This window comes from Melopsittacus undulatus, chromosome 10, assembly GCF_012275295.1.
Source record: "Melopsittacus undulatus isolate bMelUnd1 chromosome 10, bMelUnd1.mat.Z, whole genome shotgun sequence".
NCBI classification, from domain to species: domain Eukaryota; kingdom Metazoa; phylum Chordata; class Aves; order Psittaciformes; family Psittaculidae; genus Melopsittacus; species Melopsittacus undulatus.
The window spans coordinates 17392377-17419382 of NC_047536.1; the positions used below are offsets into that span (position 1 = coordinate 17392377).

General features: G+C 45.9%; 1 protein-coding gene across 2 annotated transcripts; it reads left to right on the forward strand.

Moving 5' to 3' along the window:
- The first annotated feature begins 7354 nt into the window (after positions 1-7354).
- Positions 7355-26732, forward strand: HMGXB3 (HMG-box containing 3). Of its 2 annotated transcripts, none has more exons than XM_031047371.2 (20): positions 7355-7562; positions 8223-8373; positions 8781-8955; positions 9404-9967; positions 10610-10708; positions 12206-12337; positions 14316-14728; positions 15074-15249; positions 15511-15608; positions 16154-16252; positions 16798-16947; positions 18096-18394; positions 19800-19927; positions 20466-20597; positions 20876-21060; positions 21663-21882; positions 22893-23026; positions 23425-23541; positions 23965-24174; positions 24723-26732. In XM_031047371.2, exons 1-20 carry the CDS (start codon positions 7454-7456, stop codon positions 25191-25193), a joined length of 4062 nt encoding a protein of 1353 aa, XP_030903231.2. In that variant the 5' UTR covers positions 7355-7453; the 3' UTR covers positions 25194-26732. The 2 variants fall into 2 exon arrangements, with proteins under 2 accessions (XP_030903231.2, XP_030903232.2); XM_031047372.2 differs by having other exon boundaries at positions 7548-7562; positions 7786-8373.
- Positions 26733-27006: the final 274 nt, after the last annotated feature.

Consider the following 27006-nt stretch of genomic DNA (forward strand, 5'->3'; position numbering starts at 1 on the left):
TCTCACTTCATGGCCTCCTCTCATGGCCAACCCTCCTCTCCCCTCATGATCTTCCTTCATGGCTTCCCCTCCTCTTCCTTCATGATCTCCCCTAATGGCTGCCCCTTATGGATGCCCCTCCTCTCCCCTCATGATATCCCTCATGGCCACCTCTCATCTTCCCTCATTAATGCACCTCATGGCCCCCCCTCGTCTCCCTTCATGATCTCCCCTCATGGTCACCCCTCTTCTTCCCTCAGAATCTTCCCTCACGGCCGCCCGTCCTCTCCCTTCTTGATCTTCCCTTATGCCCGCACCTCCTCTCCCCTCAGAATCTTTCCTCATGGCCGCCCATCTCTCCCTTCTTGATCTTTCCTCATGGTCGCCCATCCTCTCCCTTCATGATCTCCCCTCATGGCCACCCCTCATCATCTTTCCTCATGGCTGCCCCTCCTCTTCCCTCATGATCTCCCCTCATGGCCACCCCTCCTCTCCCTTCAGGATCTCCTCTCATGGCCGCCCCTCATCATCTTCCCTCATGGCCACCCCTCCACTCCCCCCTCATGATCTTCCCTCATGGCCGCCCCTCTCTCCCTCTCCCCCTCTCACCAGCCGAGGCAGTGCTTGTGATCAGGTACCCACAGTGCTGGGTGTGTTCCGCCCTGTCAGCTTTGCACAGCTTGGCTTCAATTGCACTTTCTGAGCCTTAATGAAATGAGATTTTCAATTTCCAAAGCTATCTCCTTTCCTTTATCGGCAATAAAGAGGAGATGGGAACACTTGCCTCGCCTGCTCTGGGCCGCTCATCACTGCACAAACACATCACTGGATTTCTTTCCAGGAACCCTCTACAGCCTTTAAAAGTGCCTCTTCTCCTGGCAGTCGTTATTTTCATCACAGTCCTGGTTTGAGCAGTAGCAGTCATTTTTCTCCTTCTTGGTAGCTGGTGTAGTGCTGTGTTTTGACTTCTGGGGTGGGAACGGTTGCTGATAGCAAGTATGTTTTGAGTTACTGCTCGAATATTTGGTTTGTTCAGGGCCTTTTTCTGAGCTCATGCTCTGCCAGGGAGGAGGGGAGGCCAGAGGAAGCAGAGACAGGACACCTGACCCAGGCTAGCCAAAGAGGTATTCCATACCATAGCATGTCATACACAGGAGGTAACCGGGAGAGACCGGAAGGGCTGGAGCTCTGGGGGGAATGAAGGAGGTATCGGTCAGTTCTCGATCGGGCAGGGTGGAGTGAGATATGGGTCGGTGGCTGGTGAGATGTTGTATTCTCTTCACTTGTTCAATTTGATAGGTGGACCACTCGGTGGATAAAGAACTGGCTGGATGGTCGCACTCAAAGAGTTGTGGTTAACGGTTCAATGTCCGGCTGGAGATCAGTAATGAGTGGTGTCCCTCAGGGATCGGTGTTGGGACCGGTCTTGTTTAATATCTTTGTCGCTGACATGAACAATGGAATTGAGTGTGCCCTCAGCAAGTCTGCCGATGACACCAAGCTGTGTGGTTCTGTTGATACGCTGGAGGGAAGGAATGCCATTCAGAGGGACCTTGACACACTTGTGAGGTGGGCTGATGCCAACCTCATGAAGTTTAACCATGCCAAGTGCAAGGTCCTACACCTGGGTCGGAGCAATCCCAGGCACAGCTACAGGTTGGGCAAAAAGGAAATTCATGGTAGTCCTGCGGAGAAGGACTTGGGGGTTTTGATCAATGAGAAAATGAACATGAGCCAGCTTCAGTGTGCGCTCACAGCCCAGAAAGTCAACCGTATCCTGGGCTGCATCAAAAGGAGCGTGACCAGCAGGTCAAAGGAGGTGATCCTGCCCCTCTACTCTGCTCTTGTGAGACCTCACTTGGAGTATTGTGTGCAGTTCTGGTGTCCTCAACATAAAAAGGACATGGTACTGTTAGAACAAGTCCAGAGGAGGCCACGAGGATGATCAGGGGACTGGAGCACCTCCCATATGAAGACAGGCTGAGAAAGTTGGGGCTGTTCAGCCTGGAGAAGAGAAGGCTGCTTGGAGACCTCATAGCAGCCTTCCAGTATCTGAAGGGGGGCTACAGGGGATGCTGGGGAGGGACTATTCATTAGGGACTGTAGTGATAGAACAAGGGGTAACGGGTTGAAACTTAAACAGCAGAGGTTTAGACTGGATATAAGGAAGAAATTCTTTACTGTTAGGGTGGTGAGGTACTGGAATGGGTTGCCCAGGGAGGTAGTGAATGCTCCATCCCTGGCAGTGTTCAAGACCAGGTTGGATGAAGCCTTGGGTGATATGGTTTAGTGTGAGGTGTCCCTGCCCATGGCAGGGGGCTTGGAACTAGGTGATCCTGAGGTCCTTTCCAATCCTAACTATTCTATGATTCTATGATTATTGTTTGTAGTAGTAGTAGCAGGAGTGATTTGTGTTATACCTTAGCTATTAAACCGTTCTTATCTCAACCCGTGGGGGCTACATTTTTTGGATTCTCCTTCCTAACTCTCCGGGAGTCAGGGGAGCAAGGGGGGGGGGGGGGGGGGCAGTAAGTGAACGAGCTGTGTGTGGACTTGGTTTAAACCACGACAGTTGTTTTTGGCGCCCAACGTGGGGCACGAGGGGTTGAGATAACAACAGATCTGAGTGGATTTATAGTCACTCGTCACAATGCTGATTTATTGGCTCTCAGAGTTTTTTCTCTGGATCTCACAGTTTCAGGATTTTGCCAGGTACTTTGAGTATGGATCAGATGTATTTGTGTTTATCAATCATGGGGCTTGGCCTAAAGTTTTTGTTTCACTTTACTTTACAGCAATAACTTGTAACACGGGGGAGCTCTGGCAGCAGGGGGGGATGGACGTGGTCGTGGACTTGTACCAGGCCGTCCCGCTGCTCTTCACTGTCCTTGCCCTTGTCCTCACCTCCATCTGCGTGAGGCTGCGTGAAGCTGGGAAGGAGCGGCCCCAGGAGCTGCTGGCGGCTGAAGCTGCCAGGGAGAGCGGCTCCGGGAGCCAAGCGGCTGTGGCAGAGCAGCGGGAGCAGGCGCTGGAAGAGCCAAGTCCTGCGGCCGTTCCCAACCCTGCGACAGCTGAGAGTATGCCCCTGAAGTTGCCCGCCGAGCTCCAGCAGGATGCAGGAGATGAGGCAGCACTTCCCAGCAAGGCAGAGGAGGAAGATCCAGACTCGGGAGAAGCTGATGGTGGGAGAGCTGGCAAGCACAGCAGCCACATCAGCCCCAGTGACAAGTGCAGCAGCAGCATCTGAGAGTTCTGACGGTTTTGAATGGCTTTTGAGTGCCCTTGGGACCTGCCTGCTGATTGTGATAGGGATCAGCATGGTGGCACACACACAGAGTGTGTTCTACCCACGGCCATTTTGTCTGATCCCAAAAGTTAAGCAGAGTCAGGTTTGGGTCTTGTCTAAGGTTAGACAAAGATATAGGAGCACCAGGAGACTGTACCCAAGGCTGGACAGTCATGAGTGGCAGGGCATGTGGGACAGTATGGGCAAGTATCTGGTCCACTGGGCCCCTCCAGTGCTTTGGAAGCATTGGAGATGGACGGCAGCTGTATGGAGTCCCCAGCAGCAAGCTGTAGAACTGCTGAAGAGGATGGTGAATGATTTTGAGCCTGATGGGTCCAGATACTTCAAGCCATCAGTCCAGAGATGCAACACAGAGATTGACTCATGATCGAGGGGTGGACGTAAGAGTGATGGTGTATTGAAAATGTAGGATCTGAGCATGATGTGCATGGTATGGAATAAGGGGCGGATAATGTCCTGGTTTGAGCAGTAGCAGTCATTTTTCTCCTTCTTGGTAGCTGGTGTAGTGCTGTGTTTTGACTTTTGGGCTGGGAACAGTTGCTGATAGCAAGTATGTTTTGAGTTACTGCTCGAATGTTTGGTTTGTTCAAGGCCTTTTTCTGAGCTCATGCTCTGCCAGGGAGGAGGGGAGGCCAGAAGAAGCAGAGACAGGACACCTGACCCAGGCTAGCCAAAGAGGTATTCCATACTATAGCATGTCATACACAGGAGGTAACCGGGAGAGACTAGAAGAGCTGTAGCTCTGGGGGGGATAGAGGAGGTATCGGTCGGTGCTCGATTGGGCAGGGTGGGGTGAGTTATGGGTCGGTGGCTGGTGAGATGTTGTATTCTCTTCGCTTGTTATTTGCTTTATCATTATTATTTGTAGCAGTAGTAGCAGGAGTGATTTGTGTTATACCTTAGCTATTAAACCGTTCTTATCTCAACTTGTGGGGGCTACATTTTTTGGATTCTCCTTCCTAACTCTCCGGGAGTTGGGGCAGCAAAGGGGGGGGAGTGAGTGAACGAGCTGTGTGTGGACTTGGTTTAAACCACGACAATCACCTAACATATCACAATCCCAGATGGGTTTGGGTTGAAGGGACCTTAAAGCTCCTCCAGCTCCAACCCCTGCCACAGGCAGGGACCCCTTTCACTAGAGCAGCTTGCTCCAAGCCCCAGTTTCCAACCTGGCCTTGAGCACTGCCAGGGATGGGGCAGCCACAGCTTCTCTGGGCACCCTGTGCCAGCACCTCAACACCCTCCCAGGGAAGCGTGTTTTCCCGTGTGCTAACTGTGGCTATGGCAGCCTTGCAGAGCAATTGAAATCTTTATGATCCCGGAGGATTTAATGAGAGGTTGGTACAGGAACTCCATCAGTTTGAGGCCTGCTTCTTCGGATAAAACCAGAAGTTACCTTTTGCTACCTAAAGGAAGTATAGAACTTTTGATTCCTTTTCTTGCTTGGTAATTTTGTGCTGTGCCTGTTCCATACAGACACCTTGAAGAGACAAGTTTTGTTGCTTTGTAACCCCCAGGCCCCCAGACACCTGTGTGTATAATTTGAAACACTGTAAATGTTAACATTTCTGAGATCCCTCATGTTTGTTCTTGCAAACAGCTCCCAGACATGCCAGAATTCATCAGAAATACAACAAATCCACTGGTGCCATTGTATAAATAGTAACATCTTTACTGAAAGGTTTCTGAGGGAAAAGGGGCTCCTTTCCCCTTCCACAGACAGACAGACGGTCCTTCCCTGTCTCCAGCCCTCTGACGGCTGCTCCATCACACTGCTGCAGTTACTATCAGCACAAAGACTGTGGACGGGAGAGTGAGATGGGAGCTGTAGCAGATGTGTGCAGGGCTATGGAGGAGCTAGTTCAGTGTGGCTGTAGTCTCGGAGGAAAGCGTGACCCTACAGTCACCACCAGTGTAGTGTCCTAGTAGTTTTAAATGACTTAGGACTAATGAAAACTGCTCCTGGTGACTGCAGCTGGTCTACCAGAGTGCTCCTGAATTTCCCTGCACACCTCCTTCACCACAGACGAGGCTCAGCACAGGTCCCATGGAGGTTTTAACCCCTCCACTGTGAAGATCACCCCCCAGAGTTCCTGGCAGGGTTTCCCTCCTCGCTTCCAAGCTGTCTCAATCTCACACAGCTTTTGTTTCAAGGGCTGGTATCACGAAAGCCTCTTGGAAGCTGGTGCTGTTTGAGGGGCTGACACAGAGATGATGTCAAATTGCACTGAGAAAAGACGCCTCAGCCGCACGTTACAGCCTGACAACTTTGTGTTGACTGAATAGGAGAAAGCACTCAGCCTTGTGAAGCTTTGCAAATGAGGGAGATTGAGATGGATGAAACTAATAATAATCTGCCACGATTTCTCATCTGTTTAAGCAGACTCTGAAGTGACTCTTCCAAAGTAAAGGCTGGTACCTGCTGTAGTTCAGCATGCCTGGCTGCCTTCTGAACTCCCTCAAAGTGGCCTTTGTACTTTATCAGGGAAATGAAGAGGGAGATCCCTGTGCAATCTATCTCCATCATTACTTTTCATTTCTTGAGGTAATGATGCATGAAGTGTCCAGGAGGGAGCGTGCCTTCCCCTTCCTGACACAGCTGGTACTCCTTTGTAAAGTCCCTTGGGCTTACAATAGATGTCACTAATTAATAATAAATTGTTAATAAATATTAACTACAGCATATGAATTTACATGCTGTTGATGTCATACTTCTGACATAAAAACGTATGTCCATGGAAGAGTCAAGATGCCAAATTCAGGTGTTTGAGTTCCTAACACCATCGACAGCCTGCATGCCATTAGAAACTCCTCCATGAACAACAATGGAAGCACAGCCACTGTCCTTCAAGATTTTTTCTCTTAAATTATCTTTTCCATTGTTCATGAGTCCTGTAAAACCTTTTTTTATTTTTTTGTTTTTAATATATTTGGCTAGGTAATAATTCCAACAGTATTCTAGTGCATCAATCCCAGTAAGTACGGAGCTTTGGAAAAGCATAGGGCTGTGTGAAGCCACACAGTGTTTGATGCAGAACAGGCAGTTTGCCACCAATTATTGCACATAAACAGCAGCAGAACACATAAACGCCTGTAGGACTTCAGGAGATTAACTAACTGGTTGCAGATTTCATACTGGCTGTTGTATCGCTGCTCTGTGGCGTTTATTAATGGTTTACTAGACAAGAGGAGCCCTTATTGTGCTTCTCTGAGATCCAAGAAGGCACGAGATAGATGTGGTTTGTATTTCTCTAAAGTTAGAAGTCATGATGTAAAACGCAGAAATAGGCATGGATAAAAACACCACAATGTGTAATCTGAAAAACATGTTAAAGCAAGGACTGTGCAACATCCTGCTCTCCAAAAGGTCCAAAGGAAGAGGGTTATGAGTAGAGAGTCCTAAGAAGCTATTAATTCCCTGAAGAGCAAAATGCTGTATTTCAGTGTTCATGGAAACAGAGGAAACAATTACTTTGTTGTCTTTGGGAACTTCTATTCCCTAAAACTAACGAGAAATGTTGATTAAGAAATGCTGGGACACGATGACCCCAAAAATACTTGAAGTGGCTGCCATTTCCTGACAGGAGGATCTGTTGGCTCTCATTCCACTGCGGTGGCATGGCGCTGGATGCACACCCAGCTGTCCGTGGAACATCCACCACTTCAGTCAAGTGGCACTGAGCTTTTTCAGATCTGAACCTCATGCTGCCACATCATCTGCCTCATCACCAGGAAAGGGGAGCAGAGCTTCACCTCCTCCCTCACGAGGGGCAGGAACAGGCACCCTGTACCTGCTGCTGAGCCCGTCAGGTACCAGGCTGTGGTCAGGCGCACCAGAGGCCTGGCCCGCACCACCGGACACCGCCAGCACACACAGCCCTCTGCTACCGGCGCTCCTACAGCACCACCAGAACTGGCGGGAAACAACCCGCGCAGGCGCACCACCTATCCCCTTCCCCGCCACAACGCAAGGGGACGCTGCCCCAGCCCCGCCCCCCCCGGCGGCGTGGCCCCGCCCCCTCCAGCCGTCACGCAGCGATCCGGATGTTGCCTCCTGCGCTTCCGGTAGCGGTGCCGGTGCTGCCCCGGCGCTCCGGGCCAGGCCTGCCGCCGGCGCAGTATGCCGGTGTGGCCCGCCCCGCACGGCCCATCTGAGCGCTCCTCTCCATGCGGCTGGCCCGTAGCTCCGGCGCTGCGTCCCCCGCGCCGCTGCGCCCCGCCTGGGATGTGACCGCAGCTCGCTGCCTGGCCCACCGCGCGTCCCCGGTGCTGCCCGGTGAGTGGCCGAGAAGATGGGGCTCTTCCTCGGGGGCCGCACGGCAGGAAGGTTCGCCAGTGCTCCGCGGGCACTGTGCGGGAGACAGGACCTGGGTTTAATGGGCTTGCCCAGGATTAGTGACTGCGTGGGGCCGAGATCGGGTCAGGCGTGGGCTGCTTCTGAGCCCGGGTAGCGTTGCCCTTTACCTCCTGAGGCTTACCGTGTTTTCTTTACCTCCCAGCTCCCCGGAGGCTGTGCCCATCACCGGTGTGAAGCGAGGAGCCTTAGAGATCTGGTGGCTTGAGACGCTTCCGTGCTTATTTAGGCTCTGGCCTCACTTTCTGGGAGCATGGCCGTGGTACCTTGTGGCTGGACGCCTGCTTCCTGGGTGTGAGGCTCCTTCTGGATTGCCAAACTTAACTGTGAGGCTCCTGGGGAACTGCAGCTTTGGAGTGCAGATGCAGTGTGCCTGCACTGTACAAATGGGGTTGAGGTTGTAGTAATAAAAAGTGTTTTCTTCTAAAAATTTATAATACCTAACACGTACTTACCTTTGTTGATAACAGCCAAACTCACAGGCCATTGGTACTGGCAGTTTACAAAGATGATCAAGAGTGATCTTTGTTCTGAGAAATTTGGTATAACTTGGCAAGTGCATAACAAAATACATGTTTCTAGAAATGGAGGCTCCGTATGATGGCACTGAAGTAACTGTGGTAATGGAGGAAATAGAAGGCACTTACACTTATGCATCATCACCAGTGCCATCTAAGAAGAAAAAGAAATACAAAAGCACTGGTGATCATGGAGAAAAAGCCAAAAAGCCTAGGTAAGTTCCCTGTGTCTTCATTCAGCTCCTGTGTGCTGTGGGAGCAGTTTCTGATGAGAATGAACTTTGCAGTATGCTTGAGACACTTTGTAGTGTGACACATCACGTACAAAACATTAGTTTGACACTCTGAGCCTAGTCTGATAATCTTATACTTAGAGGTGCTACCATTGATTGACCTAAAGTTTGTTTACCCCAGAGTATTTGCCTTACCCTCTTTGTCCCTACTTAAGAGGTTCTCCCCAGAATCTTAGTTTTCATTTGGTTAAAAACCCCATTTGCAAGTATAACTGAATGTAACATACTTGTCATTTGACCTTGAGACAAATATAGAACTTGCAGCTTTCTTTTGCGAGAAGAATTTATGTAGCATGCCCTTACCATTGTGGTGTCTGATTTAATTTCAGATCTGCTTACCTCCTCTACTATTATGATATTTACTTGAAAGTTCAGCAAGAGCTTCCCCACCTCCCTCAATCTGAAATCAACAAAAAGATCAGTGAGAGCTGGAGGTTGCTCAGTGTGGCTGAAAAAAGCTATTACTTGGAGAAAGCCAAGTTAGAGAAAGAGGGATTGGACCCGGTAAGTCTGCTTCCTGGCATTTCTTTGCTGCATAAAGCGAGGCACTTAACTGCTCACACAGTGCTGTGTGTTGGAGGATCATTTAACTGCAGATTCCAGTTTGTATTTCTGCTTAGGAGAGCCTGTAAAGGAGCAGTGTGTGAGGCCCCTGTGTCTTGCTTTTGGTTTCTGTTCAGTAAGGGATAATGTCTTTAAATTTATGACAGATATGTCTAATACCTGCTGATGGGGGTAGTTATTCTTGTGTTGTGTCATCAGGGTGACTGATGGTAAAGTGGATGGTAAAACCAGGGCTGAGAGGGATTCTGCCAGCTCTGTCATGGGGAAAATTCTCAGCAATCTGCTTCAGGAAACAATTTAAACTTCAGGCTCTAAAATAGCAGGATTGAGACCTGAATCTCTTCCCTTTCTCTTATTTATTTATTCTATACTCTGTTTTTGCCAACAGAATTCCAAGGTGTCCACTCTAGCTGCAGTAGTTCCAGACATTCCAGGTTTCCGTAAGATTCTTCCTCGCTCAGATTATATCATTATTCCCAAAACCACTCTTCAGGAAGAGAGGAGCAGGCAGTCTCTGGAACTGTGTGTCACACAGGTTCAGGCAGCGTCTGAAGGCTTAAGAGCCTCCACGAACATCACCAGTGTCCCCCGCGATGCTGTGCAGAACATCCTTCCTGTGGACTCAAGCCATGTGGGCATTTCTCAGCAGTGTATCACCATCGAAGGGCTGGCAGAAGACACTGCTTCCTTCACCCAGCCAGATGCTCTGGAGGAAGGAGTTGCATCGGAGGTTCTCTCTCATTATGTTGGGCCTGTGACAGAGAAAGTTGTTGGAGATATCCTCTTGGATGAGGCTTCTTTGGAAATAGAAGGGCAACCATATCAGACAGCTCGTGTAGTTATTGAGGAGACTCTAGTTAACAACTCCACAGACATGTCCAATGGGAACATTGCTGTGGCCCGTCCTCAGGTGTCAGATGGTGTGTCTGTGGTGACCGTGGTGACTGGGAGGGTAAGTTTTAATAGCGCGACTCAGACTCCTGCCAGACTCTCACCTGAAGTGCTCCAAATGCTGCTTAACACATTTCACTTAAGATTTTTGGTAGCTGCAAGGGGCTTAGGCTCAGTGGGGAAAGAGACAGCACCTTTTGTACCTCCGTGATTAGTGTCTCTGCTTGCAGGTTGGCTCTTACATGTGCTGGTATAATGTCTGTCTTCAGATGACTGCTTGAGGTTTTTTAGTTTTTCCTTATAAAAATACTTGGGGTGGGTTCTGCAGTTGAACAGATTTTTTTATTTTGGACAGATTTTTAGGGAGGAGAAAATGTTACCTCTGCGCCTGATAGCTGTTTTTTTGTTACAGAGAGGTAGAAGGAAGTAATTTTAAGTTGAGGTTTTAGGGATAGGTTATAGAAACCTTTATTTTGATAAGAATTGGATTTTCTGATTTCAATTTCAGTCTGTGAAGAGTTTAGTAATTTCCAGAGTGAACTTGCTAAGGCAATTGCTTTTGAAATGATCACTCCTATTTCCTGCTTTCTGTTCTCATCAGTCCTTAAGACACATGTTCAATGGTAGTGTTCATGAGAAAGTGGGACACAGATCACCATGTTTCTTGTTTTCTGGATTTATTTTCCCTTTGACTTCATTTCAGGATACTGAAGAGAGCAGCTCCTCCACACCAGCTACACAGTTCATTATGTTACCTTTGCCAGCTCATTCTGTTGTGGAGAACCCAGCTTCCATTAAATTGGTAAGAGATTCAGAGTCTTGTGTGGTATTTTAAGGTATGGATATGTCACTATAGGTTTGTCATAACTAGAGTAGGAAGGGTTTGATCATGGTCCAGTTTGGAGCCATTGTGTCAGTTTATGTCTTATCCCTGGTTTTATGAATTGTGGGGGTCTCTGAATTTCTGAAGTGTCTCATAGGGCCTCTTTCTGCTGCCTTCTTTCTCAAGGAGTTCTTGGAACAGAAGATAATGCTATCACAACATGTCTGGCCAATAGCACTTTGTGTTGCCCTTTCCAGGGTCTGTGTCCTCCACTTCGGATGCGTATTTGTCTTCATAAAATGCCAATGTCCATCCCTTTAAGGGCAAGAATCTACTCTTTTGACAGGAAAACATGACCTCTCCAGTCTCGTGGGTGGCTGTTGCTTTGGCAATGTGACAGGAGAGAAACAGTCACTTAAGGTTTTGAGAACTTACGTGAAAGATTTTGTGGCCTGTTGTATTGGGAAGAATACCATTATTTCTCTTCAATCTAACCACTGCAGCCACCTGTATTTCTGTAGTCATTGTAGGAATTCATTGTACAGTCAGCCCTGAGCTCCTAGGGTTGTATAAGCTAGCCTCAAATCCTGTATTCCAGGCCCTCTATACTTCCAGCTGGTGGAAAACTGCAGATATTTATAGTGGCACATAGTGCCATATTCTTCCAGGTGTCTTGGGGAGACTAGAAATACCCAGGTGTTAGTTCCCGAGAAGTACTCAGCTTAAATTGTCTCATTTCTTTGACAGCAGCACTTGTATTTCTCAAGAAACCCCATACCTAGTTAGCGACCTATGGCACAGCAACTGCCTCGGGAGTGTTGAGTTCAGAATATCAAGTGCTGTGCTGACAGAAGCTCAAATGTGTTGATGCAGTTGTCCTGGCAAAGATGACAGGTTCTACTTTAGTTGGCTTTATAAATAGTGCCTGGTGGTGCTGCTGGTGTTACAATAGCTCACAGCAAGTTACACTAAAGCACCAGGGAGGTGCTTGACCACTGCATCCAACAGTAAATCACCAATGAAAACTGCCTCTACATCATGAGTGCTTGGCTTTATGTCTTGTTGCTCCATTGACATGAGTCTGTTAATCCCATCTTGCCTTGCTGTGGACTGGTGTTCGAATCATTTTCTTACTCTCTTACTATGATTTACTCAGAACTGTTACATCACTAAATGCAAGGTTAGCGTCTCCTTATAGTAGGCTATATGCATTGCTCATCTCTGCTCTGCAATTTGAACTTAATTCCGGTAACAGTGAAGACTTGTATAGACAGAGCGATTGCACTCAGAGTAGTTATGGTGCTGACTCACTCTGATCCAGCTGTGGTGGTTGATCAATGAAAGGAATAAAAGTGGAGTGCTGGTGATTTGCTGAATAACACTTTGTAAAATGCTTATGAGGAAAAAGGGAGCAATGAACTCAGCTCTGTGGTTTTTTCAGCTCTGTAGAAAAATTCTTGACAACTCTCGTTTCAGACAACCACCTATACTCGAAGGGGACATGGAAATTGCACCAATCCTGGCTGTTCCTTCACTTATGTCACCAGGCATAAGCCACCAAAATGTCCATTATGTGGGAACTTCCTGGGAGGGAAATGGATCCCAAAGGTAAACTTGCCTTTCCTTCCCTGGTTTTTAGACAAAAAGTGCTGCCTTTGTGAATATCTGGTATTTCTAGATGTATAGATCTAGCACAGGAAGTCAGATAATGCCAGAAGCAATCCGTGTCCTTGTGTTCTGTAGTTCCTGTGGCTGGAAGACATTGCCTGTTCTTCCTGCTGCAGCCCTAGGTAAGCTCAGGAATTTGGTTAAGCCATTTATTTTTTTTTTAATTTTTCTATATTTGAAATTCTTCTGCAAACTGAGGTTTTCTGTGGTCTCTCAACATTTTTTTCAACAGAAGGGAGGAACAGTTCTCAACTGTAGTAGGTATATGATCCTTTGGGAGCTAGTTAATAAAGTTGATCTAGTGGAAGCTGAAGTACCTTTGGGTATTGTTGACTCATGGCCACGTGTCTGATCATCCATGATGTTCTGACCTTTGGCTGGAAGGAAATCACCAGGTGTTGGTGGAGTTGTGATGTTTGTTTGAGTGGAAAAGTCTTCCTCCACATGGTACCTGCTCTGCCCAAGTTGTTGGCATCTTTACTAGCTGTATACAGCAAAAAACGCTTGCTCCTGAAACTTTGGCAATGTCACAGTAACTGGCCAGCTCTGAATAGATGTGTGTTCTTCTTTAAATCTCTGTCTGAAACAAGGCTACTCAAGCACAAGTTCAAGGATAGTTAGTGTGGCATTTTGCATTGACATTGGGCGACTTTTCATGGATTTGTTTTGGAGCTTCTTTTTGTTCCCAGATCCATTAAACATTTAGGGGCAAGAGCTTTTGTAGGCAGGTTACAAACTCGGTAGTGTCTGATCTGATTGCTGGACTTCCTATGTGGTAGGGCACGAACAGCGACGATGGTGTCTTAGCTTTTGTTCTGTAAACCTGCTGAAGTAGATGACTAATGGCAAAAATGTGTTTCTGGCTAAATACGGCATGCCTGCTCCTGTTAAGTCCTGCATTGATTAGAGCTGAAAACTTTTAGAGGAGTTTTCCTGCTTTCAGTTTCATTCTACTCTTCTGGGAACACATTTGCATGAACAGTTCAACTTTTTTTCCTATGCTATCATGCCTGGGAAAAACATGCACCAGCAGATTTTTTTTAACTGGCAATAACATCAGTAGAACTGAAACTAAATATGTACATACCATTCCGTTCCTTAGGAAAGGGCATAGGTTATAAGATGTCAAGGGCAGATTGGACTGGGGCTTTGAGTAACCTGGTCTAGTAGAAAGTGTTGGAACTAGATGATCTTTAAGGTCCTCTCCAAACAAACCATTCTAAGATTGACTCTATGTCTGTTTTTAAGCACCTGGATTATCCTGAATCTGAGCATTGTAGAGAGCTTAGAATTAATGTGTTTATCATGCCAGAAGCTCTTGGTTCTATTTCTGATGCCTTTTTGATACCAATTCAGTGTTCCATCAAACCTTTCTTGGCCCCAGTACACGGGTTCTATAGCCTTAGCCTTGAAGGTAACATTTTTCTTAAAGCCAGAAAACCTTCCTAAAGTAATTCTGTTTCATGACTTGCTCAAGTGTATGGTTTTCATATCCAAAGATAGGAAGATAGGAGTTCTCTGGGTCCCTCTGGTTTCTCGGTCATGTGAAAGGACAGCATCATAGCTGAAGCTTTGAAATTGGAATGTAGGAGGTGGGCCCTTGTTACAGAGGGTGGTGGGTGAGTTTTTGGTGTTGGTGCTAATGGTGGTATTTGAGGGAATTTAAGAAAGACTGATACTTCACAATAAACAGTGTCTAAAAATAATGCATGGAGAGCCAGGAGGCTAGGTAAATGTTAACAGGGACTTGCTTTCGTAGGAGATGATGTCTTTCTGCTCTTGTACAACTTGCTGCTTAAATACTTAGGATTCTGTTGGTTTGATCCAGCATTAAATAAGCCGTGGCAAACCTGGCATATGTGAAGCGAACTTACCTGTGTAGAGCTCTGAAATATAACTATCTCTTTTTTTTTTCCAGGAAAAGCAACCAAAAAGCAAATCTGAGCCAAATTCAGGCACCTCTCTTAAAACTCCAGCAGCTAAAAGAGGTCAACAGTCAGTATTCACAGAGCCAGCAGCTGTGAGTGAAAGTACTTCCAAGTCTGCCCTGGAAAGCTCTGAAGCTGTCAGCCAGCTGCTGAATGCTGTGCCTGTTGGAGAGCATATGCAGGAGCTGGAGTGGGAAGAAGTGATTGTCTCTGAGGCTCATGTTCTTGCAAACAATGTGCTTGCTGAAGATGGACTGGGTGCTACTGGAGTGGTGCTGAGTCAAGAGAGTCAAAAGCAAGGAGAGTCTTCCACAGAGCAGGCAGAAAAAGATAGTGGCATCCCCATCCCTACACTGTCTTCTGAGGTGCCATGTCTAAATGGCTCTGCAAAAAAGCCAGTGGGGTGAGTCAGTTTTCCACGTTATGGGAGCATATTTTGTCTTTTGTGTGCTTATGGGACTAACCCAAGAAATTGAAAGCCATTGGCAGTGCTTCCTGTAAGACCTGTTCTGTTTGCTGTCTGCTTTATGCTAGTTCTGGATCGTTCCTTTGTGATTTTGTTTATCAGGGCTAATATTTTTTAAATGACAAACTGTGGTCACGGGGCAGATGTATCCTTTTTGCTGTTTCTCCTTTCACAATAGCTGTGATTATTGTGCTAATAAAGCACAGCTCAGGAAAGAGAAGACGATTGAGGTTGACAGGGAATCAATGGAATTTTTTACCAGTTGTAGCTCTCGTCTTTCAGAATTGATGCTCCAACTCCTACACACAAAGGACAAGAAGTAAAGAGTAAACCAAGACCGAAGCCCTCCTTGCTGGCTGCAGCAAGACCTATGCGAGCCATTCTGCCTGCACCAGCCAGTGTGGGGAGAGAAGCCAGCACTGAGCAGTCGAGCAACAGACAGGCTTTTGGGAATGCTGGTAAGAGCAGTTGTCTGTCTTCACCACATTGAAATGCTCTCTCTCACATAACAAGATAGGTCTGAAGGGAGATAGTGACCTATGCTAGAGAAAAGCACTCTCTTGAGTGTGCAGTAAATGGGCCATGAAACACCTGCTTGGGTCATTCCAAGTTCAGAGGAAAAAATCTCACATGACTACGATGGCATTTAGCAAAGATGTTGAATGAAACAGGTCCTATTTTCTCATATCTAACCTGCTGCATCCCTTTTCTCTTTCAAGACAAGCATTCCCCTGTGAGAACATCAGGCTTGAAGCCCAGTACACTGAAACAATTGGGCCAGTCAGTTCTGCAGCCACCAAGTGCCGAGGAGCGAAAGGTACCTATAGTTTATTCTTCAAATGTATATTATTTTCCTGTTTGTTTGTGCGTTTTGTTGGTTTTCTTTTCACAGATGATATGACCTGAGTGAGGAGAAATAGAATATAAAAATGTAGCAGTCTTATAAGATCTGTGTCTGGCAGCTTTTATGATACAGCTCAAAAGCAGCATAAATGTGAGATGGCTGAGTGTAGAACTGAACTGAGAAATGCTGCTGGACACTCCTGCTGGCTGCATTGAGAAACTCCCAGTTACTTCCAGAAGATGTTTTGAGGATCTGCTAGTGTTTTGATAATCTGACATGCAATACTGAGCCTAACGTTTTCACTTGTGAAATATGACAGTGTATGCCAAGATGCTGGAATACTTCTGTGTGAATTGTAATGCTTTAGTATGCAAAACAGTGTGTTGTAGTCCTCTCAAATTAACATTAACTTATTTATTGTGAAGGGAAAAATGCTAATAGGTATTGCTTACAGGATATATGTATTCAGAAGTAGGTATCTCATGGGTGTTTGTTTTTTTTCTGCTTTCAATCTCCAGCTCCACAGTGCTTTGACCACCAGGGCATCTCAGGTTGAAGTAGTGGAGGTCAAACCCGACATATTCCCTTCCTACAAGTACAGCTGCACTGTAACTTTGGTGAGCATTTTTGAGATGGTCTGACATGTGTTGCCAGGAATGTCATCTCTGGGATAGGCTATTCTGTGACTTTCCTTTACTCACTTGCAGAAATGTCTCTCCTATTTAATGTGAGACAATCTGTACTTTATCATCTGTTGAAATAATCCAGGGTGACTGCATACTGTTCAATCTTGTTAAGTTCTAGATTTTCCTTCATGTCCTAGTGTAATCCCCACCCCTCCTTGAGTTCAGCAGGGAAAATCAGTCCTTTCTGAATAAATTCAATGTGTGAGTGTTTATGGTCTCTGGAACTGGCCCCAAAATGTTTAAATAGCAGTTAAAAGTATTCTGTGCAAAGTGATAGGGCCTGTTTGACCTTTAAACAGGGCATTGTAAAGTGGGGGAAAAGCATGATATTCAAGCAGACTTTTCTAGAACCTTGTTGGCATAGAATCACAAAAATATTTAGGCTGGAAAGGACTTTTGAGATCATCAAGTCCAACTGTTAAGTCTAAAATGGCTAAAAGTCAAGTTCAGTAAATGCTTTTTTTTGTGTCATTCAGGATTTGGGATTGGCAACATCACGTGGCAGAGGGAAGTGCAAGAACCCCTCATGCAGTTATGTGTATACAAACAGGCACAAGCCACGCATCTGTCCAAGCTGTGGATACAATCTTGCCAAAGACAGAGCTGAGAAAACAGCGAAATCCCTGGTAAGGTTCAGAGTAACTTGTATTCTCAAAAGGCTGTTGTGGGGTGGGCAGGGAAGTACCTTAGTTTGCTACTGCCCATGGGAACATCTTACTGTTTTTTTCATTATTGTAAGCTTTTGTAACAGTAGTGTCCTATTGAAACCACTACTGATGTTACTGTCCAACTCCTGCAGTGTTGGTGTTTCAGCCTGAGCCTGAGAGCACTCAGTTCTACCACTGGATGTCTCTGTAGCTTAAAAATGCTTATAACATGTCAGTATGTGCTGGGGAAATCACCCCTAAAGTCACATTTGTTGTGTCAGCTTTGCTGAATTTCTACTTCATCAAGAAACTCCCAAGTATGCTCTGTTCATGACCAGTTTGTGGCTAATATCAGTTAAGTTAGTACATCTATTAGAGCTTCCTATTTTTAAGGGCTTGTAGTGCAACTTTATTTCCAGCCTAAATTTATTTCAGGGTGTAGTATTTGTTTCTTGTTGTAGAAGGATGGTTTTCAGCTGTCTGCTGTTCTACATGGATGTAAATCATAAATTCTGTGGTTGGTTTGTTTGGGGATTTTTTGCATTCAAAGTTTCAGAGGTTGGCTTTTCTCATACAGAATTGCTTAAAAAAAAGAAGAGGAAACAAAGGAGGTGTCGTGTTCTTAGCTGAAATGCCCACTCAGCACATAGGCTGCATTTTAGTCTCTGTGGTAATATGACTCTTCCACTTGTCTTTTTCATTTTGAAGAACATAACTGTGTAATGTTTTTGAAGAAAACAAACTGAAATGGCCTGTGTGAAACTGAAGTGTAAGCAGCTGTGTCAGGAACAGCAGTGCCCTTAGCTCAGCTTGCATTTTGAGAGGCATGTGCCTCCTCTCTTCCTCATTTAGTTTGTTTTCTTATTTTCTGGTTCTAGATGTGTTTAACATTCCTGTCACATGGTTGTCCTCACCCTCTTGATCCTCAATCCAAATGCTCCAGTTTAATGACAAATCTGATGGTCTTAGCAGTAGTATAGAAGTTCCCGAAAGACTGAGCTCTGTAATTAAGTCAAGACTGATGGATAAAAAGATTACTGTGTTTCTCTTACCTTTTTCACTTCTTTGGGCTTCTTAACATTTCATCCCATGCCTGCCTAGTTGAATATGTTTTGCTTGTTTTCTAGGTGAGTCCAGGTCAATCTGATGTGCTGAACACTAGTGAACCCTTAACCCCCTCACAGAAAGAGATCCAGCGTCAGTCCACGTTGCAGTTGCTGCGTAAGGTAATGCAGATCCCAGAGAATGAATCGGAGCTGGCAGAGGTCTTCACGCTCATCCAGGAACTCAACAGCTCACGGCTCATCCTGTCCAACGTGAGTGAGGAGACAGTCACCATAGAGCAGACCTCCTGGTCAAACTACTATGAGTCTCCATCTGCGCAATGCCTCCTCTGTAACAGCCCATTGTTCAAAGGGGGACAGAAGTAAGATTCTGTTTTAGACTTGTGACTCTTTCAACCTTGTGCTGATACTCTGTTAAAGCATGCCTGAAATAGTATTTGCTTTAGCCCTGGTACTGAAGCGGATAGAAGTGGCACTAAGCTACACGTGTATGGAAAGGGTTTAGCTGGTTAGGGATAAACTATTTCTCCTGTGCAGTGTAGTTTGTCATAGTTGCCATTTCTATACAATGGGAGAGCTTGATCAAAAGTGAATGCTAAGTCTAGATCTATTTTTTTTCTATCTTGAAACAAATTCTTTTCATTAGTCATCCCTTTTTTGTTTTCCACTCTGATGTTTTGAGCCTGACAGATGCAAACTTGTGTGATATGCATTATGTGATTTCCCTTTTCTCTCTCTTCCTGATCTGAATATTTCCTGGGTGATCTTTTTGCTTATGTTGGTTTTGTTCTTTTCATGGCTTAGCATGGGCTTGAGTGAATCCTTTTTTAAACAGATATCCATATTGAAACCTGAAATACTTTCAGAAGCTACCAGTATATAGGCTGGATTACCTTAAGTAGGTTTCTGTGAAAGCCAGTAGGATATCTCCTTATGAGTTTGCCAAACATCCTTTTGTTGTCAAAAGCATGAGCTGAAATGTTTCCCACAGCAAAATGTTGGGTAGTTTACTTTTGTGTTTCTTTCTTCAATGAAAAAGATTTTCTTGATAGCCAGTTGTGTATTTTCTCTTTGGTCAGGTTAGTACTAACTGAGGTTGTTTTTTCCAGTAGAGGTACTTTTTGCAGAACATTGCTATCCTGCCCCTTGTCCCTCACCTCGTGACTTGAGCTAACCTGTGCTTTGTAAATCCTTGCTTCCATGCTGGGCTGCTTTGCAGTGGGACTCTCATATGTGTCTGTGTAGCCTCTAATTAAACCCCTGCTGGTGGGAGGGAGCTAGCTTTCACTTTGGTTCCTGGTTTCTCAGCTGTAATTCTGGCATTAGGGCAAAACTGGCATTATTCTATCTTGAATTTCCTCCTCAGCAGCTGTACTGCAGAGGAGCAGCCTTTCTGAATCTCTGTGCAGGGACAGGCTTGCAGAGAGAATGTGTTACTAACCAGCATTTGTTGTACCACAGCAATAGGACTGACACTTCTTCCAGGGCAGCTAGGGACGTAGATTTTCTCCAACTCTTCAATACTATGTGCCTGATGTATGGAGCTGGAGAGATGTTTTAGTGCTGTTAAAGGAATGTGAGCAGTGACCTGACTCTGCCAGGGGGATCATTTTAATGTAGTTATTTCTTTTTCTGATGTGAAATGATGTGAACTGGCTTAGACTGACTTACTAATGAACTTGTCTCCTCTAGAACATTGAAAGTTACTGCAGGACTGGACTAAAACCCCTGTTGGCTTGACTTTCAGTTGCCTTTTGTCTGTTACAGTTCCCTTGCTGGTCCTCAGGAGTGCTGGCTGCTGACAGCTAATAGATTACAGGTGGTTACAGCTCAGGTCAAAGTGTGCTTGAACCTGCAGTGTCTGGCTCTCCATAGCTTCACTGATATTTACACAGGTAGGAGAAATGTCAGCGTACCAACTGACAGAAAAGCATTTTCCCTTTCCCAGTGTATTCAGCTTGAATTATTTTTGAGTTGCACTATTCTTCTGCAAGTAAATCTGTATATTTCTGAGGGAAAACACATATGAATGCTTTGAGGAAGACTGTGCCTTGCCTCACTGTGTGAGTGGTAAATGTGTTCTGCAAGACAACCCCTGAGATGAGTCAAAAACATCTCTGCAGAGAGCTGTTTTTCAGTGTTGACTGGTGAGGCTCAAGTGGCAGTCAGTGTGGGCCTCCTGCAATACAGTGTGGAGCTGAGGAGATGGATTGGCTGCTGTTGTAGCTTTTTAAATTTAAAAGCATTTAAATTTAAATGCATGAAGTCTGAAATGAGCTAATCTGCAGAGGGAATAGGCCCAGAAGCACTATCCACATGATTCTGTTATCCTCTGAACCGTATTTATATGTTACGTATCAGTAAGGAATATATTTCTTTGTGAGGAAGATCTGGAACCCTATGGACAATAAGTGTTTTGTGTTTTAACTGCAGGCCTTTTTAATGTGGGTAACAAGTTGTTAGTGAGCTTGGATCTTCTGTTTGCAATCCGAAACCACATTAAACTTGGAGAGGATCCCAGAGTGGCTGTTGGCAATATCCTAGACTCTGTTCAGGAGCAAACTGGTGGGTTTTCCTTCATGGCTTTTTTATTTTGTTGGGTTTTTTTTTACTGTAACACACCAAACTGACCTCCTGATGATTGTTAGGTTACAAAAAGGCAAATTCTGGTGGGGTATGTTTCTGTTAAATCACTTCCTAAACCAAACAATATCTTGATGACCAGTTCTTTGTAACAGCTCTCTGGAGAACAGCTTTTTTTTAACTCTGCATAGGAGAGTTTTAGCACCTCTCCACTGACTTTAGGAAGTGAAAGCTCTAATAGTGGCATGTTCTCTTTTCAGAAAAAAGCCTGAGCCCTGATGAGCAGGTTCAGCTCCAGGAACTGCTGTGCAATGGCTACTGGGCCTTTGAATGCCTCACGGTCCGGGATTACAATGATATGATCTGTGGAATATGTGGCATAACCCCCAAGGTGGAAATAGCCCAGAGGAATGTGGAAAATGTCCTGGCACTGAAAAACATAGAGGTGGGCTTCTCACAGCCTTCAGATCCTGTTTGTGTTCAAAGCAGATCGTAATGATTTTTGCTGACTCTGGTCTTTCGGATGCACAATAATTACATTATACATTTGTTAGCAGTTTTTTGCTGATGCCTAGTAAGAGGATGTGGCTGGAGTGGTGATGCCTGCACTTAACTCTTAGAGGCGTTGATGTATGGTTTGGGGAAAACAAGATCCTCTGTCTCTGGACCACAGCTTTTGTCCAGTAGCCTCTCAGAGTTAGGGACCTTGGATGAAAGCTGCTGAACTTGGCCTTATTCCTATGACATGAAAGCATTCTGTTTTTTCTCCAACAGCAGTTTCCTTGAGGTGTTGTCCTCTCTAATGGGGAGAAAAGCCCCACTTGTCCTATGCAGCATGTCTGGCTTTAATGTTAAATAAATGGTTTTGACTCTGACCCAAGGAAAAGTGGTGGTGGGGAACTCTAGGAGTCTGAAGCCATCATGTTGTATTTGGCTTGAGAACTCTCCTGGGGAGTCCTTATGCCTTGAGTGAGGCTGTCTCACTCAAAACTGTCAGTTGAGCTAAGACTATTTGTATTTGACTGGTGTGTTTCTTGCTCTTTCTAGTTTACTTGGCCAGAATTCCTGCCATCAAGTGAAGTGAATGTAGAAGACTTCTGGTCCACAATGGAGACAGAGGTGATTGAGCAGGTGGCTTTTCCTTCTAGCATCCCCATCACAAAATTTGATGCTTCTATTGTTGCTCCTTTCTTCCCTCCACTGATGAGAGGAGCGGTGGTGGTCAATACTGAGAAGGACAAGAACCTGGATGCACAGCGAGTGCCAGGTAACTGCTGAGGTTGTGCTTATTAAGGGAGTGCTTTATGTGGTGGTGACTTTTGGTGATCTTTAGAGTTGAGAACTGATTGCAATTCTTTCTGCTGAGAGAAGGCAAGAATGCTGGGGTAAGTAAGCTTGAGCTTTGGCCTGCCCAGGAAAGCTTGAATACATTGGTGTGCTCTGATGCATCTGAGAATGCACCCAAAATGATACACAGTCTGATTGCAGAGGGATGCATGCACAACTTGAATGCCAGTTAGTGTTTGTTTCCTGTTAGACTGATACTTGGACTGTGACAGCTGCAGGCAGTGCAGCTCAGTATCACTATTTCAGTAAAGGGTGAATAAGTTTTTACAGAACTTAAAGAGTCTAGGAGGTGGGTGTGCTAGTCCTGATTGATCAGTGTTGTCAATACTCAGTATATGCAGGTCATTGATGGCAAGTAACAAGAAACCATGAGATGAATAAGCTCAGATGTATGAGAGCTGAATTTAGTTAGCACCCACTTCACTTAGCAGTTAGGCATTAGGTATAAGAAGGAAAGCTGGCTTTGCAAGCTTAACAAGTGGATGAGTTGGATTTGCAGACAGGGCTGCAGCTGTTTTAGAGCTGTAGAAGAGCTACATGGGCTTTCCTGGAAATGGAGCTCCAGAGGAAGAGCCAGGGAGATGTGAAGGGTAAGCATGGAGCTGCTTATTCTGAAGGCTGCAGTGACATTTCTCTGCACTCTCCAGTCACTTGTTTATCCTCATGTCAGTCCAGCAGTAATTTAAAGATTACAGATGACAGGATAGAGAAGTGCTCCTGGAGTTAGCAGCTCTGCTGAGCTCAGTCTGGTGACCTCATTAGCAGAGGGTTCGAGAGAAGTGTGGGCTGTGACATGCTTTGAGCTATTCATGGGTTTCTCTTGCTGGCAGTTGGTTGTGCAGTCTCTGCTTCTGTAGTCTTTGGAATAAATTATTTGGGTGACTTTCCTTCCTGAGCATGAATGCTGAGACTTGTTTCCTGCCTTTGCAGGTAATGGGAGTGCCTTGGTGAGGCTCCTTCAGGAAGAAATCCTCAGGCTTGAGCTGTTAAGCTCTTACAGTGAACAAGAGCTGCAGAGCTTTCTGACACAGTGCAGCATCCCCTGGGAGCCTTCAGATACAAAGGTAATGGCTTGTTTGCCCACACACACCACAGGAGTGGAGCTGTTCTTCACTCTTTCCCTCATTCACACTTGCCATCCTAGTTAATTAACTTCTCATCTGACTGCACTGAGGGCAGGGGTGGGTTAGAAGTGAGTGCCTACACATTATAGGATAATTTACACGTGGTGAAATAAATTGAACTTTTGTGGGCTAGAAGAAAGGAAGCCTGTAATTACCTTGTCACAGGCTCAGCATCATGCAATTGCTTGTCATCCTCACAGTGCTGAGTGTGGGACTAGGAAATTATTGGATGAAGTGCAGATCAGGATTTAGGAGACCTTGCCTGCAGGCTTCTACCCCTGAAGGAGTCCATTAATTTTAACCACCTCCAGACTTTTTCTGGCACCTGTCTTTTCTAGGACCAGCTCTGCTACTCCCTCTTGGCTCTCTATGAGTTTGTACAGAATGGGACAAGTACCACACGAGCCTCTGCTCATCAGACAGGAGGGAAAATCTACAAAGTGTGTCCACATCAGGTAAGGAGGGCTGGAGTTGCAATGGTTTTTCTTGCCTTGCTATATTCAGTGTTACCTGACTTACCAGTGTGGAACTCCCTCATTAAATAGAAGCAATGGAGTAGGTGCCTCTGAGCCTCTGAAATGAAACACGCTGCCTTGGGGCTCAGAGTATGACCAGTCCTGGAGGGATTTTAATATCAGCTAGTGATCTGAAGACTGGTTTTGATGTTTCTCCTGATGTGTAGCTGAAAATTACCTCCTCTTGAACAAGATGAAGTTGAATGTGTATGAGGAGGAAACAGAATATATTTAGAGACAGTAACTGGCTAGTTACTGTATTTTCTGGAATACCTGAAAGGAAGCTTCATATTTTAAGACTATATTTTTCCCATAAGTTTTCAGTTTTAGTGTGTTGTTTGGTGTTAATCCTTTTCTTTCCAGGTTGTGTGTGGCTCCAAGTACATAGTAAGGGGAGAAAATGCCCGGGATCACGTGGACTTGTTGGTTTCCTCACGTCACTGGCCTCCAGTGTATGTTGTTGATACAGCATCTTCAGTGGCACTGTGTGCAGATGTCTGCTGTTCTAGCCTGACTTCCCAGATGTGGGGGAAGAACCAGGGCTGCTTCTCTGACCCCATGGATCCTCCAACGGTTAGTTATGTTCATTTGCACTCTGCTGTGCCAATCCCATATGGAAAAGTTTCAAGTGAGATTTAAGTAACTTTTAAAAAGTGCATGTAATGTGTTGTGCCTCAAGATAATTTGGCCTGATCAGTGTCTCCTGACTCGCAGCTTTGCCAGCTCACTGCTTCTGAGTGCAGTAGAAAGTGTTATCTGTCAATTGGGGTGTTACATTAGGTTCATGCTTCTTAATAGGAAGAGCAGTTCAAATCCTGAACTTTCGAGTATATCACTATGACACAACGACTCGCTTCTCTCAAACTACTGCTGTTGCTTGAAAAATGGGAGAAGAGGGTTGCTAATGCCTTGGGATTATCTCTTGAGGGCATATGAGTGGGGGGGGGGGGTGCATACAGGACCACCTTTATGGTGTTTAGTGGAAGCCTGAATCACTTGGCCCTCCCTCTGTCCTCAGTCATAGTGCTGGTTGGGGTTCCACCAAGTGCTAGTTTTGTCTTGTTCTTCTCAGCTGTGGGGAAACTGGTTTTTGTTCTACGCGGTACATGTCTCTCTTGCAGTATGTGTCCTGCCCTGAACTGCTTGACCAGCACTACAGTGTGGACATGACTGTGGCTGAGCACTCTGTGCAGCACCCCATCACCAAGTCAGCAACACGCCGAATTGTTCACACGGGTTTGGAACAGAACAGCTCCCAAGACCCAACAGCTCAGCACCACTGCATGTCCCTGTGCCGTGAGCTGGAGCCGTACAGCGCTATCATCGCTGCTATCAACGACAGCAAAACCAGCAATGTCCGCCAAAAGCCCATCACCTTTGAGAACGCCACACACTATTACCTCTACAACCGCCTCATGGACTTCCTCACCAGCAGGGAAATTGTCAATCGGCAGATCCAGGAGATCGTGCAGAGCTGCCAGCCTGGGGAGGTGGTGATTCGTGATGCTCTGTACCGGCTCGGGGTGGCCCAGATTAAAACAGAAACAGAAGAGGATGAGGAGGGGAAGCAGGAGGATGATAGAGGTTGCTGAGTAACAAACCAGCCTGCCGGTGTCTGTCTCTGGTCATATGGATGGGGGGGCTTGGCCAGCTTCTGCAAGCTGTCTGGCTTGGGTTTACTTTCACAGGTTGGAGATGTGATGCTGGTGGCTTTGCTGTTAATGACCAAAGAGCTGTGTGCTTCCATAGTGTCATGATAGCTGCTGTGAGCATGGGTTCATCACCCCCTTGACGAAGGCTGCAGCTGCCTCCTGAGGTGTGTGATGGACCCACTGTGCAAAAAATATCACCCTTCCTGCAGCAGGCAAGTGGAGAGGGCAGAGGCCTTTCTGGGAGCAGGGAGTATCAAGCACACAGGGATTTTAATTCTGAATCTTGCTTGCTGACTTCTTTGTGCATATTGGTGGCAGGTTGGGGGTGTGGGAGCAGCATGAGTGGCAGACAGCAAAGATTTCCTCTAAAATGGTCCAGATAGATTAATTTAGGACACTTAACTCCTGCTTGGAAATCTTACAGAGGTCTCATGCATTGGTTGGAAGGAGTTTTTAGTTGAGGAGGAGCCACACAGTTTTAACTGGCTATATCTGGGCAGCAATCCTGGGTCCAGGGTTGTGAGTGCTTCAGCTGCAGAAAGTTGCTAGAATTGTTTGTCCTTTCTATAAGCACTAATAATGTAGAAGCTGAAATATACAGTCAGTGGAGAGTCTTCAGTATGTTAAAGTAAGAATTAACTGGGTGAGCCTCAGGGGAGCCAAGCTCATTTGTGGGTGGTATGAGCATGATGTGAGGAGGTGGCTGTGGAAAGGAGGACACTCCATTTCTGTGCTGTTGTCGTGGACAGTTTTCTGCAGCAATTTCATTCTGTTCAAGGACTTGCCTTTCTGTTGTCATGCCCTTAGAACAGAATCAAAACATGTCTGTGGAGCCAAGGAGGAAGGATGAATGCAGTGTGAGCAGGGCAAGCAGGGTTCTGTCTTCCACCCTCAGGGTGGTACTAGCAGAGCTGCATCCGCACAGACAGGCTTAGTGGTCTATTAGGTGTCACATTGTTCCTGCCCCTGTCCACACAGTTCTATGGGGATCAGAGCAGCCTCCTGCTGCCCAGGTTGTTTTATCAGCTCCTTGAGAAGAGTCAGACTGAGACCTCTGCCTCTGCAGCATGGCTGAGAATACCTTGGGCTGCAGTTGTAAAGTTAAATGTGTTTTCTGCTGCCCGCTCCCTTTTGCTGTTGCTGATGATGAAGGTGAAGGTGGGTGGATGAGTGCTGTGACCCACACAGAAGAAAAGTGTAATGCTGGACTGCTGAAGTTGCCATCCAGGGGCTTTATTTTGCCTGAGTGAGCAGTGGGGGAGATTCAGAGGCTTGTGGTGTGGTTGAAAACTCCCTTCTGTGAAGGGGAACCTATTGAGTACCATACTCTTAAGTAAATGTATTAAGTCTGAGCAAATGCAGTATATGGCTTGGGGGTTTTCTGTTAAGAACATTAACTTATTATTAAGAGACATTAGTGACTTTTTTCAGTCAGTGATAAAATTTAATAAATTATCTCCAATTTTGGGGGTGAAACTATGGCTGAGTAACTTGTTTTTTGTGTACAAGACTTGGAGAGCCGCAGTGGGAAAGGGCACAAACACTGTGCACATACAACATGACTCTGCTCTGCACTGCCAGGGTGGTGAGGAAGAGCCTGGTGTTCTGAGAGGAGCAGCTTGAGGCATGGCCTGGACCACCTCACCAGAGTGTCAGGTAAAATTATCCTGCTAAGTAGAGCTGAGGTATAGTTCTTACAAGCTCTTTTGCAGATGGTCAGCTCCCCTGTTCTTGTTCTGCCTTGCCTTTCCTT

Excerpts from the sequence above, each read along its gene's own strand:
- HMGXB3 (XM_031047371.2), top strand. The coding sequence starts at position 7,454 with ATGCGGCTGGCCCGTAGCTCCGGCGCTGCGTCCCCCGCGCCGCTGCGC. Across the intron at positions 14,729-15,073 it reads TCTGCAAAAAAGCCAGTGGG|AATTGATGCTCCAACTCCTA; the intron begins GTGAGTCAGTTT and ends CTCGTCTTTCAG. Across the intron at positions 19,928-20,465 it reads CTTCACTGATATTTACACAG|GCCTTTTTAATGTGGGTAAC; the intron begins GTAGGAGAAATG and ends TTTTAACTGCAG.